The sequence below is a fragment of the Panthera uncia genome, assembly GCF_023721935.1.
Source record: "Panthera uncia isolate 11264 chromosome B3 unlocalized genomic scaffold, Puncia_PCG_1.0 HiC_scaffold_1, whole genome shotgun sequence".
In the NCBI taxonomy this organism is placed as follows: Eukaryota; Metazoa; Chordata; class Mammalia; order Carnivora; family Felidae; genus Panthera; species Panthera uncia.
This window is the reverse complement of record NW_026057582.1, coordinates 79378610-79396004: the sequence shown is the minus strand read 5'-3', so window position 1 is coordinate 79396004 and position 17395 is coordinate 79378610. Positions and strand designations below refer to the sequence as shown.

The window sequence follows — 17395 nt, the reverse complement described above, 5'->3', positions numbered from 1 at the left end:
TTTGGGTAATAGCTGGGTCCTGGAGTCACACTTTGGAAAGGTGAACTGGCTGGTTTCTCACACCTTTTGTGTCCGTGAATACATCTGTGGCAGGAAAGGTGTGGATGGACATGGCTGTGCAGGAAAAAATGTAGAAGACACCAAAAGAAAAAAAAGAAAGCACAATGACAATGTATGTACTCTTTGCTACCGTGCTTTTCGTGATGTCTTATTTGTAAATGACCAATTTACTTTATTCTACTTACACAAATGTCTACATGTAACATTTACATAATGGAGTAAAAAGATTTTGCACCTATTCTATTTACTAAATGTGTACTTTCTTTCTCACAAAATGATGTAATTTACCGACAGTAAGCAATGTAAACATTACTAAATTATCAGAACAACATACAAATAGCATTTTCGCTCACACGGAAAACTACTAATTTTTATTCAGTGTGAAATAAAGTAATTCCTGTGGATCCATCTAGGAAACATCTATGCAAGCATATTTACATTACACAAAACTGCTACTACCTCGGTGCAAAAATAAAATCAGTTCTCTATAAATTTCCCAGCTTGTTTTATTTTGTGTGGTGAAAGCAATCACCGATTTGAAATTTTGCAAAGACATGCTTCTTGATTATGCTTTTCTTGATATAAACATATAAAAAAACACAAAGTCTAGAAAACAAAGCTTATAAAAACAGTAATTTTACTGGCAATAGGCATAATGGAACTGCAAAATTATAATCTAGTCAGTGAATGCAATTTATAGACATACATCATTATCTTTATCAATTGAAACCATGTACTACATTAAATTCTATTGGCAATAATACAGCCAAAAAAGGAAAAGTGAATGATGGCAAAAATGTAAAGAAAATACTCTGAACAGAATTTATAATGCTCTATAAGCAGAAAACACTTAGACTTTGTCTATAATAATACCTATTATTGATGTATGGCAGTGACCATGGGGCAAAACTTGTAAATAACCTCACAAGCCATTTTCTTAGCCAGCAATACAGCAATCTAGTTTCCCGTAAGCATCTCAACTATTACTGAAAAATAGCCTCCTGGCATTTACAAAGCAGTTGACTTCATACTTAGTCCATGCATATATAATTAGATAGTTATATTTAAAATCAATATGCAATCCTTCAAAAGACATTATGCTTTTAAAACCTTAACTTTAAATTGATTTTTAACTATTTTATGTGCTTTAAAATTAACATGTAATTCCGCCCCAGATACTCTGAGATGGTGTTAGTTGTTATACAAATGTGCTAAACTTTATCACTGTAGCAACATGAGGTTGGCACTCCTACAATTTCTAATGCTATCATTAATTTTATACTGAAAATAGAAGAATAGTTTCACTTTGGTCTAATAAAAAGGCAAGCTTATGGCAGGGCTGTGATTTTATTAATTTAAACTACATTGGTGGTGGGGGGGGGACACACTTAAAGAATAAATATATAAAGGACTATCATTTAGGTAGTGAATATTCTTACAAGAGGGCTCTGTTCAAAGATTGTTTTTCAAAGGGTAACTTTATAAAGAAAATGAGTTTCTTTACAAAAATTTTACGGAGTCTAAGACTTTATGAAACAAGACGGGATATTAACACACACACACACACACACAGGACTTTCAACACAAAGCTTCCTGACTAGTCACACTGAGTCTCAAATAGTCAGAGTGCTACCCATACTCACAAAACATATACTAGGAAGGCCTTTTACAGTATTAAGAAATGTGAGACACATGGACTCAGGTGGAACAGGATTTTCATTTAAAAAATTACTAGTTGTTTACTCTTTAAATAGCATTTTTCCACCAAGGGGTATCAAAATTCTCAGCACTGCCACAGTAATGCTAAAGGTATTGGTGGATAACGTCCTACTTCATGAAGTAGTGAATGTTTGCTCAAATCCCGTTTCAAGAAGAAAGTATTAACTCTTTATTAATCTCATGTCTCTAATGAAGAGTGACTGGACACCTGTTTTTATAGCCTTAAATTCAGTCCAGAGGGAAAAATTAGCTTGGTTTCTCTCAAACTGTTTATTAGGGATCCAAATGGCAGCTTGGGCTGTAATCAGCATTTAAGCAACAAGAATCTACTGCCCTTTCAAAAGCGATGGCCTCCGTGGCATTTTAATCACTTCCTCCTTTAACTCCAGGCTCCACATTTATTCTAGGGAACTCAACTGAATTTGGCTCATTTTGTATGGAATTTCGTTCTCTCTTTTTTCAGTGTTCACTGGATTGGTGAGAGACATTCCCAGACAGTAGGCCACGTGCTTCATGATTCTGTCCCTTTAAACTCCCTGAAAACGAAGCAGTTTGAGATAACGTGTGAATGTACAACTGCTGAACTGACAGCCTCCCGTGGCCCATCTGATTTTCCTTAAGCTGTAGAAAAGGATGGTCTGCAGTGACCCTCCAGTTGATTGAATGTAAAGTAGAGGGTATGAAATGTGTTTTGTGAAGCAGAACTTTATGTCAGGTTAAAGCTAGACACATCTCCTCCACTGAGTCTGAGCTCGTCAATTGTGCACCTAAAATTTTATGGGAAAGGATACTGTTTGATGCAGTCTACCAGTGGTCCATAACAGCAGTCGTTCACGATGCACTGTGGATAAAACACAGAAGGGGGTCTGGGGTGACTATGAAAAGGGTTACCGTTAACTAGTATCCTAAAAGCAGTCATTATTTTCCTTGAAAAAATAAAATAAAAAAAAAACCCAGCTATCAAAAGGCTGTTAAGATTTAATCACAGAAAACAAAAATCGCATGCCTTTTATTCACTATAAAAGCAAGCTATTAAAAAGTGAAATGCTCTTCTCGCAAATATTGCATTGCCATTTATGGTGCACCCTGACCTCAGTGATAGTTTATGATGACAGTAATTAAATGAGGTTTAAAATCCTTTACTCCGCTAGGCAGATAGCACTGCCACTGAAAATAGACAGCTGTGATTAATACCTGATAGACCTGATTTGCTAGAACTCCATCTGGAATCTGAGAAGGGTCCCGTAGCATACTATTTATAACAGACTTGGAGGCTGTAGGAGAAAAGAGATGAACTGTTAACAGTCAACATACTTCTAATGCAGCATGAGGACTGACATGTACCTATATACACACAAACTATGCAAATGAAAACATTACTGATACTAATAATTTTTTCCTTTTTTTTTTTAATCGAAGGGAAGCTTTTAATTAGACCATTTTGCCAAGTTTATAAGCCACACTGCCAGATTTGAAGATGACCTAATTTTTCCAAGGTAAATTAACAAGTACAGACCTAAAGCATATGTCTCCTTGGAGATCAATTAGCTCTGGAAAAGCCCGCTTAGGGAAAAAACACAACATGAACAATCAGAGAAGAAATGTTTACCTTTTGCAGGTTAAGTATTTTCTACCTAAGCAGATGTACATGGAGAACTTAGTGAAGGCAGGTCGGATTTCAATGATGTCAATAAAAACAACTTTTAGCCACGAAAGCATCTCTGAATTCTAAACCTTTCTAAAATAATTCTCATCAATTGCCACAAAATATTATGTCCAGGTCCCAGATGAGAAAAGTAGGTAAAACTGACTAACAACTGAAAGAAACTTAAGGAAGAAAAAAAAAAAAAAAAAAAAAAAAAAATATATATATATATATATATATATGTGAATTTTTATCCCAGAATATGCCTCCTCATATCCAAGTGTAAATTAAATTGACCTTACCCCAGGAAGTACTACAGAAGAAAGGCTAGGGGAGGCATCTAACGAAGAATGCTCTATCAGATCATACCCTTAGCAAATGGAGGCAAGAGATTCTGGCCCTGCTGTTTTCTGTAGGCATGTGGAGGCCAAGATAACCAGAACTCCTCTTCCTCTGCAAGGGAAGAAGGCAAGCCTCTAAATTAAAACTAAGTCAAGTGCTACCTAGGAATCAATCCTTCCAAGTCCTCCAATGGGATGATTCCCAAACATCCAGCAAAACGGCTTAGGGTCTATCTACACAAACACAAACTAAAATGCATATTGGATAATTCTCTAGTTAATAGAATGAACGCAGACCACAGATCAACATCAATCACACGGAGATGATTTTAGTTTTTTTTTTTTTTTTAGATTACTATGTTCTTTATCAAGTTCAACACCATAAGAACACTGACAGATATGATAAATGTTAGTAAATACTGTGTAAAGAAATAAGGAAATTACAACTTTTTCACTTAAGCACAGCACTGAGTCCACAAAGAAAAAAATGCAATACACTTTTTAAAAATTATTTCCTATTGTTTAATTATTTCCTATTCTGCACGCTTATAACAACGTTTACATACTTAGCCATTTGTAAACATGTGTTTGTAACCGCAAGTGTAGAAGCCATATCTGGAATCCTAAAAAGAGCATCATCACCAGAGTAATACTAGCCAGCCCTATCTTTACAACTAGCTCTTCAGCCTGGGCAAAGTTGTGGAACACGGAACCTCTCAGGCTCACGGTCTTCTGTAGAAAATGACAATATTATCTAAGCGGATCACCTTCAACCTTTCTCGTGTGTCTCTGGAGAAAAAAAGCAACAATGGCTGTCTTGTTGATGTTGTCAAGTTTAAGTGATAGCAAGAACCGAATCAGGGGCACCTGGGTGGCTCAGTCGGTTAAGCATTGGACTTCGGCTCAGGTCATGTTCTCACAGTTCGTGGTTCAAGCCCCGTGTCGGGCTCTGTGCTCATAGCTCAAAGCCTGGAGCCTGCTTTGGACTCTGTGTCTCCCTCTCTCTGCAACTCCCCTTCTCATACTCTGTCTCTCTCTCTCTCAAATATAAATAAACGCTAAAAAAAAATCAAAAAAAAATCAAAGTTAGGCATTTGCTTCACATAAGCTTAAGTTAGACTTTATTATCTCTGTAAAAAATGACCATGGCTATGTGGTAGAAATACTGGGAAAATGAAACAGCCAATCTTGTCATTGTAAAAGAATAGATTATTGCAAAAACAGTGTTAAATAGATAGTAATGCACCTGCTAACTTCACTCGATTTTCCCAACTTAATTCTAAGGCCTGGCCAGCTGGAGGGGACCAAAGCAGTTGCTCATGCATTTGGTGACCTTCTCTGAGGGTTCTCTCTCTGGTTGGCCCCTCAGATACCAGACAGTAATGACAGACACATTTTTTTAAGGTACCCATGATGCCATACCATGTCTCCAAGAAACAACAGCACCTTCCCCACATGTACTTGGTTATAACTAAGATGTTCTACTGTTCTTACACCATATAAGGAAAAGATTATCAATCTATAAATGGCCAGATAACATGATCAAAAGTTCTATCCTTTGGAAAATTACTGACCGCATATCAAACTGTATGATAACTCAAGGCAAAGCATAGATCAAAGGCTCTTTTTTAAATAGAGGAGAGAAGGGGCGCCTGGGTGGCTCAGTCAGTTGTGCATCCGACTTCAGCTCAGGTCATGATCTCACAGTTCATGAGTTTGAGCCCCATGTCAGGCTCTGTGCTGACAGCTCAGAGCTGACAGCTGCCTCGGATTCTGTGTCTCCCTCTCTGCCCCTCCCCCACTCTCACTCTCTGTCTCTCTCTCAAAAATAAATAAATGTTAAAAATTTTTTTTCTTAAATAGAGGAGGTAAAATACTCTAGGACATAAGAAGATGAAGTCACTTACTTTGTGAGAGAAGAAAAGTAAATATTATAGAAAAAAGAAACTAATGACGTCGTAATTTTCTTCACAATATAAATTTTTTGAATAGTGCTTATCAGAACTAAGAATCATAGCCAATAAGTTTATTTTATTTTATTTTTTTAATTTTTTTTAACATTTATTTATTTTTGATACAGAGAAAGACAGAGCATGAACGGGGCAGGGTCAGAGAGAGGGAGACACAGAATCTGAAACAGGCTCCAGGCTCTGAGCCATCAGCACAGAGCCCGACACGGGGCTCGAACTCATGGACCGCGAGATCGTGACCTGAGCCAAAGTCGGGCACTTAACCAACTAAGCCACCCAGGCGCCCCAAGTTGTTTTTTTTTAATAGCCTGAATATATTGAATAGAACACTATTCAAATCAGAGAAAGCTTGCAAGAACAAGTCAATCATTTTAAATTGAATACTAAAAACTATGTATTGAATCCACTTTCATTTTAAACTCAGTAAAATGTCTTTTCCTTTCCCTATTTTTTAGAGCAAGACAGAAAGTGATAATAAATAGGGAGTCAAGGCCTTGGCCACAGACCCAGGATATGCTTGGCCCCCATTTGCAGATTTTAGCACTTAAGCTTCATAAAAGTCTACCTGTGTCTCAGATCCAAGCCAGAGAGTGCAAACTTACTTTTACACACATACGCTGAAGCTAAGAACCGCCAGAGGGATGAGCAGTATCAAACAAGTAAGGAAAGGCAGTTGGACAATCCTGGGATGGCTAAGAATAAGAAGGGCTCAAGGAAGCCAGGGCCTTTCATACAAGCTGTCCCTGGGCCAGCTACTACCTAAGCCCACGTTGCATCCATCTTTTTTGACCATATGTAGACAGAAGGCTTAGGTCCTCCATAACCTTTCCTAGATGCATTCATCTGTTGATTTTACAGTTCACCCCTGTCACTGCTTCAATTGATTGCTAGAATTTCAACTTTCTAACAACCACGTATAAGGCAGGAATGCATGAGTCACTTGGGGCTACATGCACAAGGATAGGAGAGAACTGGTACCTGTTAAAGCATGCTACAGAAGACAGGCAATAGGCAATGTCTGGACTAAGGCATAATGCTGAAGATTATGATCTGCTTTCTGTGTAATATTTCTTTTTTTTTTTTTTTTAAGTTTGTTTAACCTGAGAGAGACTGAGACAGCACGTGTAGTGGAGGGGCAGAGAAGAGAGGGAGAGAGATAATCCCAAGCAGGCTCTTTGCTGCCAATGCAGAGCCCAATGCAGGACTCGAACCCACAGAACTGGGAGATTATGACCCAAACTGAAACCAAGGGTCAGAGGCTTAACTGACTGGGCCACCGAGGCACTCTTGCTTTCTGTGAAATATCTTAAGAGCCAAAAAAACAAACATCCGTGCACCCACCACTCTGACTTAATGTCTGGATCTTCAATTAAATTTACCTTAGATAGTCTAATATTAATTTGTGTAAACTTTTTTATTTATCAGTCTTGCTAGAGGTCAGTTCATTTTTCTAGTATTTTTAAGAAACTAAATTTTGGTTTCATTGATTCTCTCTACTGCTTCATTCCTTCCAATTTCATTTAATTCATCCTTTTGTCCTCATTATTTCTGGCTTCCCACTTTGAGTTCATTGTATTATTCTTTTACAGACTTACTACCTTTGTTATATAAAATTTTAATCTTTTAACATATACTTTTTAAGGCTATAATTTTCCCTCTATATTCTGCTTTAGCTACATGCTCCAAGTGTTCTTCTTATTTATTTATAAATATTTTATAGCTTCCATTATGATTTTATCTTTGATCTATAAATTATTTAAAAATTTATTCCAAATTTCTAATTTGACCACACTGGTCAAAGTATGTGATGCTTATATTCATTTGGGGGTATCTGTTTGACTTCCTTTGGTGTTTTCATTTGCAATCAATTTTTATAAATATTTTACAGATCTTAAAAAATAATAAAGTTCCTAATTTTCAGATACAGGGTTCAGTTATGTCTAGTAGGCCAAGATTTTTCATTGTATTATTTAAATCTTCTGTATTTTTCTTATTTTTTCATTAATTTTAAATAGACCCATATCTAATCATAGCTCTTTTGTAATTCTGAGTACAGTTGACCCTTAATCATATGGGGGTTAGGGGCACCAACCCCCTGTGTGGTTAGCAGTCCCACATATAACTTCTGACTGCCCAAAACTTAACTACTAATAGCCTACTGTTGATAGGAAGCTTAACTGATAACACAGTCGATTAGCACATTTTATATGTTATATGCATTACATACTATATTCTTACAATAAAGCTACAGAAAAGAAAATGTTAATAAGAAGATCATAAGGAAGTGAAAGCATATTTACAGTACTACACTGTATTTATTTTAAAAAATCAGCATATAAATGGACCCATGCTGTTCAAACTCATGTTGCTCAATGGTCAGCTACATAAGGAATTTAGAATGCACTCACTCCAATCAGGAAGCCCCACTTCCCCATAAGCCTGCATGTTATTGTGTCTATTGTTTTTATCTAACCACCTTGTTGGTAAACATTAAGTCTTTAGTTTTTGTGAGGGCTAATTTTATGCCAACTTGACTGGGCCACAGACAGGGTGCCTAGATGTTTGAGAAAACATTATTCTGGATGTGTCTGTGATAGCGTTTCTGGATGAGATTCACAATTCACATTTGAATTGGAGTAAAGCACATTGCTCTCACCAAGGTGGATGGGTTTCATCCAATCAGTTGAAGGCCTGACCAGAATATAGAAGATAAGTTTTTTCTGACTGATTGTCTTCAATCCGGGACATCAGTATTTTCCTCTGGACTCAAACTAAAATACTGGCTGCTCCTGGATCTCAAACTTGTAGGCCTTTGGACTGGAACTAAACCATTGGCTCTACTGGGTCTCCAGCTTACCTACTGTAGCACTTGGGACTTTTCAGCCTCTATTATCACATCAGCCTATTCTTTATAATAAATCTCTCTCTCTCCATATACATATATACATATACCACACATAACTGGTTCTGTTCTTGAGTACTCCAATGGTCTCTATTTTTTTACATGTTTGATACTTACTTAGATTTATGAACATTTGCCCATTTCCTCTTTCAGTATTGCTTTCTGAATTCAGCTCTCTGCTTTTATATTCAATATCTTTGCTAGTAAAGCACCTATATATTCATTCTTTCAGATGGGACCAATGAATAGTAAAATCTCTTAGTCTTGTTTTGCCTGAAAATAACTTATTTCTCACTTTTGAATGATAATATAGCTGGGTATAGAATTATAAACTAAGAGTCATTTTATTTCAACCCTTTGAAGATATGAGTTCACTGTCTCTTGACATTTGTTATTGATAAGAACTCTCCTGTCAGTTTAATGATAATCCCCATAGAATTAATTTGTCTTTTATCTCTGGCTCCTTTAAAATTTTTCTTTGATATTCAACAGTTTCATCACTGTGTGCCTGGACATGGCTCTTTTAATTTAAGTTTGCTTGGAATTAGCTGTTTGATGAACTTACGCATATATGCCCTTAACCAGTTTGAAAATTTTGAGCCATTATAACCTGGGCTTCTATTCTCTCCTTCTGGAACTCTTATATTAGACATCTATCAGAAGGCCTTATTACTGTCTCCTATGTTTCCTACTCCTATAAAGTGTTACTTCCTTTCTATTCATCTCTTTTGTTATATACTAAAAGTGCTTTCCTTAGAGCCATCCTAAAATTCACTAACTTTTATTCTAATTCTTCTAATTTTCTTCTAATCTTTTTTCTAATCTAACACTTCACTCGTCTAATGAGGTTTTCACTTCACAATGATATCATTTCCAAATTTTATTGTTGTTTTTTTTCCAAATCTATCTGCTCTTTTTTCATACTAATTTCTATTCTTTCCACTATCTAGTTAGTTTTTAATTTATTTGATCAGCTTATATAATTTTTTTGGTTTTAAAATGTCATCTTATAGATTTTCTTATCTCCAGTTCACGGTATACAATTTCTCTATCTGCCTCCCTACCTACCTATCTTCTATTTAACCTAACGTTACATAACATAACATAACATATAACATAACATAACATAACATAACATAACATAACATAATATAACATAACATTAGTAGTGTTCTCCTCACTTGGTTTGTAAATTGTTAGTATGAACTTAATTTCAGCAAGAATTGTTTGACCTGCACTGTGGAAATAACCATGACAGAGTAGTTTCATGTTTACTTTTGCAGAGACCAGTTTTATTACTGATTTCTGAACTTGGGCTTCCTGTACTATAAACAAGAGCCCAGGTTTAAACCCAAACCCACAAATGGTGCTGACCTATTTCTAGTTTCTCTCTACAAATGCCCCACAACTCAAGACCATATATAGGAGGCAAGCTTCCTCATCATTTTCTCCAGGCAAGTGAAATTTCCCCAGCCCTTTCCCCATGGTTTGGGCTGTCTGTGGAGGTTCACTTCCAGCTCATCGTTGTGCATCTTTCCCTCTGGGGAATTAAAATCTCAGCCCCAACTCCTCCTGTCCTTTTCTAAAGCTAACAACTCTACAAAGTGGCCCTACAAAGTGAGAGCCCCAGTTTACCAATCTGAATATACATTCTCTCTCCATTCCTTACAACTAGAGATTGAATTCCTTTTGTTTGAACTTGGTTTTGTATTTTAAAAGATTTTTGTTTGTTTCTTTCTCCAATCATTTCTTATGTCTTTGTCATGGAAATATGGCCCATCAACAAAAAGCTCCTTCTGCTATGTTGCTGAAATTTTTAGAAACTTCTTAGTAAATTCCAGGGAAAGCCTGTTTCCTTGTTAATTTCTGTGGAGTTAAAAGTTATTTAAATATATAAAGAGAAGATCCTCTTGACAAATTGGAGCCACAAACAACAGAGAGAAGGGCAGGTGGCCAATAAGTGGGTAGGTTGTAAAGTGGAGCCACCTGGTCACCTCCAAAGTCCGCTCTGCTGTGGAGGGTCTGGCTGGGCCAGGGAACAGCAGGAGGGTCACTGGTGGCTAGAAAATGAATTGTTACCCTGACTCCTCCAAAGGCTGCTGCCACGTCACAGGCCAAAGTACCATGATAATCGTCAAGCTTCACAACTCGTTTCTGCGGTTTGAGAATCGGTTCCATCAAACTGTCAAGTATAAACCCATGTTTTTGGAGGGGGAGGCTTTAAACAATAAGCTCTTAACATGCTCATGATTTGGCAGTTTAAGCTGGCTTAATGGAGATAGCTTCTCTTAGCGTGACATGGCTTGGAGTGGATTATCTGGGTGCTGGAGGGTTCCCTTGGATCACGACTCACTCACACGTCTGGCAAATCTGTGCTCACTTCCACCTCAGCCGGAACTACGAGTGAGGCACCTTGATTCCTCTCCATGTGGGCCTCTCTAAGGTCTGCCTGAACTTCCTCTTGACAAGGGTTCCAAGAGCAAGCACCCCAGGGAAGCAGGCAGCAGCTTACAGTTCCTTGTGACCTAGCCTCAGATGTCACACAAGACCATGTTTCTTTACATCTTCCTCAAAAAAGGAAAAAAAATGTGCCTTCTGAAAGCAAGATGAACTTGGAAAACTGTGCAGTCTGACACTTTCAAATGGAGAGGCAGCATGGAACGGTGGTTACTAGCTGAGCCTACAATCAGGCAGACTGGCCTGGTTCTTCCACCCACTAGCTCCATCATCTCAGCAAGTTAATTAATGTCGGTGACCCTCAGTTCCCTCGTCTGTAAAAGAGTGTAACACCGGTGCTTACTTTGCTGGGCTGTTGTAAAGATGAAATAAAATAACACACGAAGCACATTCAACATGCTCCTTCAGACTTGGGCAGCTGAAGCTGTCATCCTATTGCTTTGGCTGAGTTAGATCATGGCGCGGCATGCATTCTGCCTCTCAACACTGCATTATCAATACATACGTCACTCGTTACCTTCTATTGTCAAGAAGGTAAAAGAAGAAAGACTTCATGAGATATGTATAGAGTCGGGGGGCTGTTCTTACCAAGTATATGATTGCCGCAGCCTTGGAGAGATAGCCAGAAGTGACTCTGTCCAACAGGCAAATTTGGACAATGCCAGATTCTCCCTTCTTACACGCCACCCCTGCCACGCCCCTCTGTGGCAGTCAGGGCACAATGCGGAATCCCATCTGTCCTTGTGAAAGAACCTGGGAGAAGTCCTTCACACATTTGTGTGTATTAGCTCACCGTGCTCTCACTCCATGGAGGGGGGTGGGGGACAGCGGCTGTATTTTAAATCTTGTCTATCACCACATAAGGAGGTTTTTTTCCCTTACTTCAAGCACCAGCAATCAAGCACGTAGAGACTTTCCCCCAAGTCACTGACATCACACCCATCTTTATAACTCTTCCTTTCCTTGGCGTAAGCTCAAATAAGCGGTGAGCCACTGCTGGAAGGAACTGGGGCAAATAAGCAGCTACATCCCCTATGCTCTAAAGGTCCCCGGAAATCCTGCCCGCTGCCAAGAGTGCCTTTTGACTAGGTTACACCTGAGGTAAAACCAAGACTAGACCATATCTCGTTGGGGCCTCTGATCTAAGGTCACAAATAGGTTGAAGCACAACAGGTGAGCCAGCATGGGGCTGACTGTGTACTGGCTGGCAGCCAGCAGGAGGAGAAAAAGGATGAAGTAAGAGATGGATGCTACTGCGATAAAGACGAGACGGGCCGTGTGGAAGGAAACTGACGTGCAGACAGAGAGTGCTGTGAGGACCTAGTTCTCCCTCCAACAAGAAAATACAATAACATACAAATAACATAAAAATAAATACAAATAACATAAAAAACAAAATGTTTCAAAGAAGTTATTATGTAAAGGCCAAGAGGAAGATGTCTCTAAAACAGGAGTCTACACACTGATCAGATTCTTGTTTCAGGCCACTACACACCATCAATTCTTATGCCATAAACATACACTCAACAAGTATTTATTAAGCATCGGATTAATGCCAGGAGTATACTTAATTCCACCCCTCCTACTCAGCCACCTCCAATTCTACTCTCCAAATCTGGAATGTTCTTCCTTATCTTTCCCTCAGCCAGTTCAATTCTCACCTCTTCCAGCAAAATTCCCCCTTGTTTCCAATCTACTTGCTCTCCCCTACCTCATATAGGGGAGGGAATTCATACCATTTCCCAATCATTTGGCATTTGATTACACATTACTTTGTCATCTGTTGACAGAAGATTGATCAAGATGCCAAGACATGAAACCACGACACGCTTAAAAAAAAAAAAAAAAAATCTGGGACACCTGGGTGGCTCAGTAGGTTGAGTGTCGGACTACGGCTCAGGTCATAATTTCACGGTTCATGAGTTCAAGCCCCAGATCGGGTTCGATGCTGTCAGTGTAGAGCCCACTTAGGATCCTCTGTCTCGCTGTCTCTCTCTGTCCCTTCCCTGTTCATGCTCTCTCAAAAATAAATAAAACATTAAAAATTTTAAAAATCTTAAGGAAAAAGGGATGTTCAGCACGATATAGAAAAAAAGATGTTGCATTTTCTTAAGGTTATCTGTAAGTATCTGAGGGCTTTTTCATGGAGGATTAAGTTCAACCTCTGGTCACCCCAAGAAGATAAGAGATAATTTTTACAAGTTTATTACTGGTTCTGAAGGTAGAAGGTTTCAGATTTCAAGCTTGGCTTTCAGTGGTCCTATGTTGGTCTGGTCTACATAAATCCTGCTTAACCTTTTCTTTCATTATAGCCCACCGAAGGAGATTTTTTAGACATTTTTTCCTTAATTTTCCCCCTTGAAATTTTAATGCCACAAGTATATGGCATATCTGTTAAAGTGATATGACTCCATTTGAGAACACGTGGCTCATGTGGAGGACTAAGGAACAGTTTATGGGAGGTTGCTCAGCAAGCTGCTTACCAGCAGAAATATTTCTGTTATCATCTCAAAGTTGTTCTATACGAGTTACTCCACAAACTGCTGAATGAGTTACTAATGAACTACTCAAAATTCAAGTCCTGCCTATATTCCCTACTGTTACAGTAATTTTTAGTCCAATGGATTTGGCTTAATTTGAACTTTTCTCATTATGGATGAGTAGGTCTTAAAAAAAAATAAATACAGGGGCGCCTGGGTGGCTCAGTCGGTTGAGCATCCGACTTCAGCTCAGGTCATGATCTCACAGTCTGTGAGTTCGAGCCCCGCGTCGGGCTCTGTGCTGACAGCTCAGAGCCTGGAGCCTATTTCAGATTCTGTGTCTCCCCCTCTCTGCCCCTTCCCCGCCATGCTCTGTCTCTCTCTGTCTCTCAAATATGAATAAACGTTAAAAAACATTTAAAAAATAAAATAAAATAAAATAAATACATACACACACACACACACACACACACACACACACACACACACCTTTCAGAAAGTTTGGACTAAAAACACGTAGGACACAATGGGTCCTTAAATGTTGACAACATCTAATGCCACGTCTCTCAAAGAGAAGAGTGCTTAACACTGGCATAGGCGTGTGAAATGACTTTCTGAGCACACAAAACATTTTTTTTCTTTAGCAGTTATGGATTATTTTTATAAGTACTTTCTGTGTATGGCAAGAAATTCTAGTTTATCATTTAAGGTAGAATTATAAATTTCCTCTCTAAAATAGAATTAAATGACACTTAAAAATTTTCAAATAAATATAGTATATTTATTATAGTACATGTGGTACAATGCAGATATGGAAAAACTGTAAATGTACCCAAATTTCTAAAATTTCAGAAACACTAGTTTAATATTTGTACAAAGTCAGCCGAGTATTCAGGAAGGTGGGGGTTACTCAGTCTACCCTACAGCAAGTTTTCATTTCTAAAAATGAACAATAGCCAACATTTACTGAGTGCATACTGTATGCTAGGAATCATTTTAAGCTCTGCACAAGTATTAATTCATCGAATGCTCAGAATATATCTCCAAGGTGGCTATCCACATCTTAGAAATGAAGAAATTAAGACACGAGGAATTTAAATAATTTCCCAAAGTCCCACTCCCAGTCAGTGGTGGAGCCGTGATATAAATAAACATAGTCAGTTGGGATCATAATTACCAGTCTGTTCTTCTTCGGCACTATTCCCTCATGGTTTTCAAAAGTAACCAGAAATGTTCTAGATTAATGCATCCTAATTCCACAAATAACTCAAGTTTTCCAATGGTATTCCTCCTCCCTCCTAGACCTCCCTCCAATTCAAATATTAGCCATTACAATTTCAATACACTTAGGGGCGCCTGGGTGGCTCAGTCGGTTAAGCGTCTGACTTCAGCTCAGGTCATGATCTCACAGTTCCTGAGTTCGAGCCCCTCATTGGGCTCTGTGCTGACAGCTCAGAGCCTGGATCCTGCTTCGGATTCTGTGTCTCCCTCTCTCTCTGTCCCTCCCCCGCTCACGCACTCTGTCTCTCAAAAATAAATAAACATGGAAAAAAATTTAAAAAACAATTTCAACACACTTAGTGTTCCAGATAGAACAAATATACGTCCACAAAAAGAAGCTGAGCTCTCTGGTCCTAGCTTATGGGAGCTCAGCACATCAAATAACACTGACAGTTGAGTCACAGGTGAAAAGAAGGCTAGCTCAAGGTCAGGGGAGAAAGCTGATAGCAGCAAAGACCTGCCAAAATTTCCTGGGGTAGCCAAACACCTGGCAAGATCACAAATATCTTATATATAAAAAGAACGAAAAATGGATGCTTCTATAGGTGACACCACAGTGGTGCTGGTATGACCAAGTTTACCTTATTCAGTGAGGCAGCAGTAAGTCTCTGCTTTGCTAGCTGACTTCGAGAAGCCTCTCTCACAATTCCCTCTGGTAGCCTGCTCATTTATATCTCTTGTGTTTCCATTTGCTGGCAAAGACCCATACCCAATCATGGTGTCTGCCTCGGTGCATAATTAGAAGGCAGTTAATTCTAAGTCATTAAAAGTGTTGCCCAGGATTGGAAGGATTCATGGAAAGGGAGAGAGTACGCAGAGCATGAACGTGTGTACTTTTCTGACAGGCCCCTAACCTAATGAGAACAGTACAAACTAAACTTCAGATTTCTTAAATTTTAGGAGGGGGCAGATGGAGAAACAGAGAGGAAATTTTAAGATAACTTAAAAAAATATGAAAATTCACACACTTTCAGTACAGTGAAAGAAACATTTCCTGGGAACTAAGCCCATGTGACTAATTACAGCCAGGGACAGCGCTTCTATTCAGAAATAACTTTCGTCTAATTCTCCTGAGAAAAATCTCAACAACTTTCAAGGAAAACACAGCTATTCAATTTCTGCCCATTATCCAACACAGAGATCTATCTTTCAAATACTTTATTAATTACAGGGGAGAAAAAAAAACAGGTCAAAATTCTCTGTATCAGACAACCTAAGCAATGAAAGCAAAGTAGGGTCAGTCTCTTTTTAAGAACAAATACCATAAAAATATCCCACCAGGTTAGAATATTTTTGCAGAGGTTTTGAAATTCTCGGAGTTTTCGAGAAAGCCTATATTTTGGTCCCTCAAGCAAACGAGCTATTCATTTAAATGAACAAGTTAGTAGCCTGATCTAAAAATAGCTGTACAATTAACAGTGTACTATATAATTAAAATCCGTATATCATTAAATTATGCGGACGTTAACTTCACTATGAATTCTTTATGTAATGAGACAGTTAAAAGATACATTTCTTCAGTTGTAATTAATCTTTCAGCAAGTCCGCTGAGCACAATGGCAGCACAATACTGTGCCAAAGTGAGAGATAGGGTTTATAAAGAGTCATGCTGCAAGCTCTTGGGGCTTCTGGAAACAAAGTGTGTTAAGGGAGAAGTGCAATTAGTCTCCAAAGGGAAGTTACCAGCCACACTCGTTCTGTATGCATCACCTTTGGACGCCCCAAATGACAAATCAGTGCTGGAAAGTATTCCAAAGAAAGCAGATAATATACATTTTGTACCCTTGGCAATTTGCTACCGTGGCCGTGGTCAACAGAACAAGTTGAAGAAAGGGATGAGGAACTTAATACATTTTTAAGAACTGAAGAAATTACTTCTACAGTGCAGCAATTAAATGGAGATTAAAAGAACCATTTAATTACATTTTTTGCTGACTTTAGCAGAAAAAAAATTAATAGTCACGAATAAAAATGAATATGAACCAAAAACATCTATAAATTAAGCACCATTATGCAAGGAATAATAAAGAACATTCACATTTAGATTATCACATACAGCTGCAGTATCCAAGCTTGGGGTATTTCAGTGGCCTCATGAACTTCTCTCTTCCTGTTCCTGTGCTATGAGGGGAAGAAGGGTTGATGTGAGAACAAAGTACTGTCAGCAATCTACCCTTTAAACTGCTCAGACCTGGAAGGCACACTCATTGCTTTATTTCTTTGCTCATTTTTCTCCAAGATTGGTACATCTGAAATACCTTTCTACAGATCTATACAGCACTACTGTTCAGCAAGAAAAAGAGAGTTATATTTTCCCCTTGAGTTAGGACGCCTCATGACAAATGATAATGGATAATCAATAAACTGGGAAATATGAGGCCACAAACTTTATGAAGCCAAGAGACATATTACTTCTGAACAACACTCATTTCCCTTAACAAAGTCACTACTAGACTGTGCCTAATAATCTGAAAGAAAATCAAAGGACCTGCAACCACATCAGCAATATTGGCAACTTATTCCACTTTAATGGCATTTTG

At 38.3% G+C, this 17395-nt stretch overlaps 1 protein-coding gene across 3 annotated transcripts in view; it reads right to left on the bottom strand.

Annotated features, from left to right (window-relative positions):
• The window catches only part of CDIN1 (CDAN1 interacting nuclease 1), a 274081-nt gene that overhangs the window by 179525 nt on the left and 77161 nt on the right, over positions 1–17395 (bottom strand). For all 3 annotated transcript variants that reach the window (XM_049613299.1, XM_049613298.1, XM_049613297.1), the window contains exons 6-7: positions 2974–3053; positions 2571–2620 (exon numbers count right to left, since the gene is read on the bottom strand). In XM_049613299.1, the coding sequence (XP_049469256.1) occupies positions 2571–2620; positions 2974–3053 (130 nt within the window). The remainder of the gene's footprint in view (positions 1–2570; positions 2621–2973; positions 3054–17395) is intronic.